At 24.1% G+C, this 2,505-nt stretch overlaps 1 protein-coding gene across 1 annotated transcript in view; it reads right to left on the reverse strand.

Moving 5' to 3' along the window:
• Positions 1 to 1,121, reverse strand: part of LOC107468391 (kinetochore protein NDC80 homolog) — a 4,075-nt gene extending 2,954 nt beyond the window's left edge. The window contains exon 1 of the mRNA XM_052255531.1: positions 1,105 to 1,121. Within this exon, the coding sequence (XP_052111491.1) occupies positions 1,105 to 1,121 (17 nt within the window). The remainder of the gene's footprint in view (positions 1 to 1,104) is intronic.
• Positions 1,122 to 2,505: the final 1,384 nt, after the last annotated feature.

Raw genomic sequence — 2,505 nt, forward strand, 5'->3', positions numbered from 1 at the left:
CATATTTGCTGTTAACTGTTGTTGGAATCGGAGAACACTTTAGAGGTTACATTTTTTCAATTCTTTGGGGGAGTTCCCGCTCAAAGTGACCCTCATATTATGTTTCCTGGAGAAAAGGGTGTACATGGGCCACTCCGTTTATTTTTATAAATAAAAATGATCAAAACAGTAAAATATATTTTAAAAAGTTTTAAATGCGATAAAAATAACAAACAAAAATAATATTTTATAAATGTTAAACAAGTTATATGTTTCCATTCGAATTTTTGTGAAAATATTTGTATAAAATATATAAAATTATATTAAAAATTTTATTAAAAAATTAAATAATATATATAGTAATTATTATTATAAATATTTTATAAAGTTATAATTAAAATCAAACTCTCAAAATTTTTAATATTAAAATATTAAAAATAATTAGTATTTATCTTAATCAGTTTGAGTTTGTTAAGTGATCATCTCACTCGTCCGCTTAAACAACTATTAGGAGTTAGAATCTCGCCTTGTGTATATAGCAATTCATTGGCTAGCGATAAACCCTTAATAAAAGGAGTATCAATACGTGGTTAGACTTGGCAGGAGTTTTCGAATACGCAGGTACCCAACCCGTCCATACCCGGATGAAAAGGGTAATAACTTGACCCAAGTCGGGGCAGATTTTGCTCAAGATCATCTCACTCGTTCGCTTAAATAACTATTAGGAGTTAGAATTTCGCCTTATGTATATAGCAATCCATTGGCTAGCGATAAACCCTTAATAAAAGGAGTATCAATACGTGATTAGACTTGACAGGAGTTTTCGAATACGCAGGTACCCGACCTGTCCATACCCGAATGAAAAGGGTAATAACTTGACCCGAGTCGGGGCAGATTTTGCTCAAGACTGGTATCGTTGGGTTTAGGGTGTACTTGCCCCGAATATATACATATAAACAATTTTTAGGAATTAGGATTTGCCTCACATTCATAACTTCAGTCTATACTCTATAGTTATGCAAGATAAACTCAATTATCCTCACCTAAAATCTTCTTCTTCTCGACTTCTTCACAAAAAAATCGCATAGCTCTTGTTATATTGTTGCTGAGTCCATCGTCGCTTACCTATTCACAACTCCCATCTTCCTTCACAGCCAGAGACCCACGTTTAATATAGAGGGGGCATTTGCCCCCACAAATTTAAAAAAAAATAATACTTATATACATATATACCACTTATTATATTATATTTGTCTCAAAATAAAATATAAATAGTTCTTTTGTATTTTATGTTAAAAAATATTTTGTTAAACTTAACACATAATAATAATTATATTGTTAAATTTAATTTAGTATGAAAAATAAATAAATACACTCAAAAATTAGTGATAATTAATTATATTATATTAGTTAATTAATTAATAATTAAATTAAAACTTAGTTTTCTAATTAAATACAACTTAAATTATTAGTGATTTTTTAAAAATTGTTTAAGATAAAAAAATATTATCTATGTATTAATATACTGTAATTATTTTGGTTAAAAAATTTATTTATACTATAAAAATAATAATAAGTAGATTTGACAATTAAATATGAGATAATAAAAAGTAAAATAATTGTTTAAAAATATGTATAAAAAAATAATATTTAGTCATGTTAAAAAAAAGTCCTTATAAATATTTTTTGTTATTTTGAATATTATATTATGTGTATAAAATTATATTTTTATTATTTTAAATATTATAATAATGATTATGTGTATATTTCTAGTTCTTATCAATATGTATTAGATAGTTCTAATTTTAAATTTTGAATATATCTAAACCAATTTAGATTGGCCAAGTGATCAACTTAGTCATTCGCTTAAGTAAGTATTGAGGGTTCGAATTCTGTCTCGTATGTATAGCAAATCGTTGCCAGCCAATTGTAGATTTTTAAATGAAATTCAAATTCATGACGGATTTGTCCTTAACTTGTTGAGTATTGTGGGAAGCAAAAAAATATCTATACCTAAATTTTATTATATTTTTGTATATATAATATTTTGTTAATACATATATAATATAAAATGATTTACAAATTATTATTAATTCGTATATAATGTATAATTAAATTTAATGAATTCAATTAGAATAAACAATAAATTATTTATTTTATTTCGGATTTTATAAATGAATAAATTAATTAACTAATATAACAAATTATAATTAATGTAGTAAAATTAATTAAGTAATATATATTATAATAAATCATATTAATATTTAAATATCTAATCAAATCAATTAGCTGATATAATTAAATCATGGTAATAAATTATATTGAATGAGTTAAAATAATTAAATCAGGAAATAATCTCTAGAGCATGCCACGTCAGCTCCATCATTAAGTGCAGAGATTCGATTTTTATATAATAGAATAGATATTTATTTGATTATTTATAAACGAATTATTTAGCATAAAATCATCAAATTTAGTCACAAAAAAAATCATCAAATTTAAAAATATTTTTTTATTTTGTTGTTT

Source organism: Arachis duranensis, chromosome 10 (assembly GCF_000817695.3).
Source record: "Arachis duranensis cultivar V14167 chromosome 10, aradu.V14167.gnm2.J7QH, whole genome shotgun sequence".
Taxonomy (NCBI): domain Eukaryota; kingdom Viridiplantae; phylum Streptophyta; class Magnoliopsida; order Fabales; family Fabaceae; genus Arachis; species Arachis duranensis.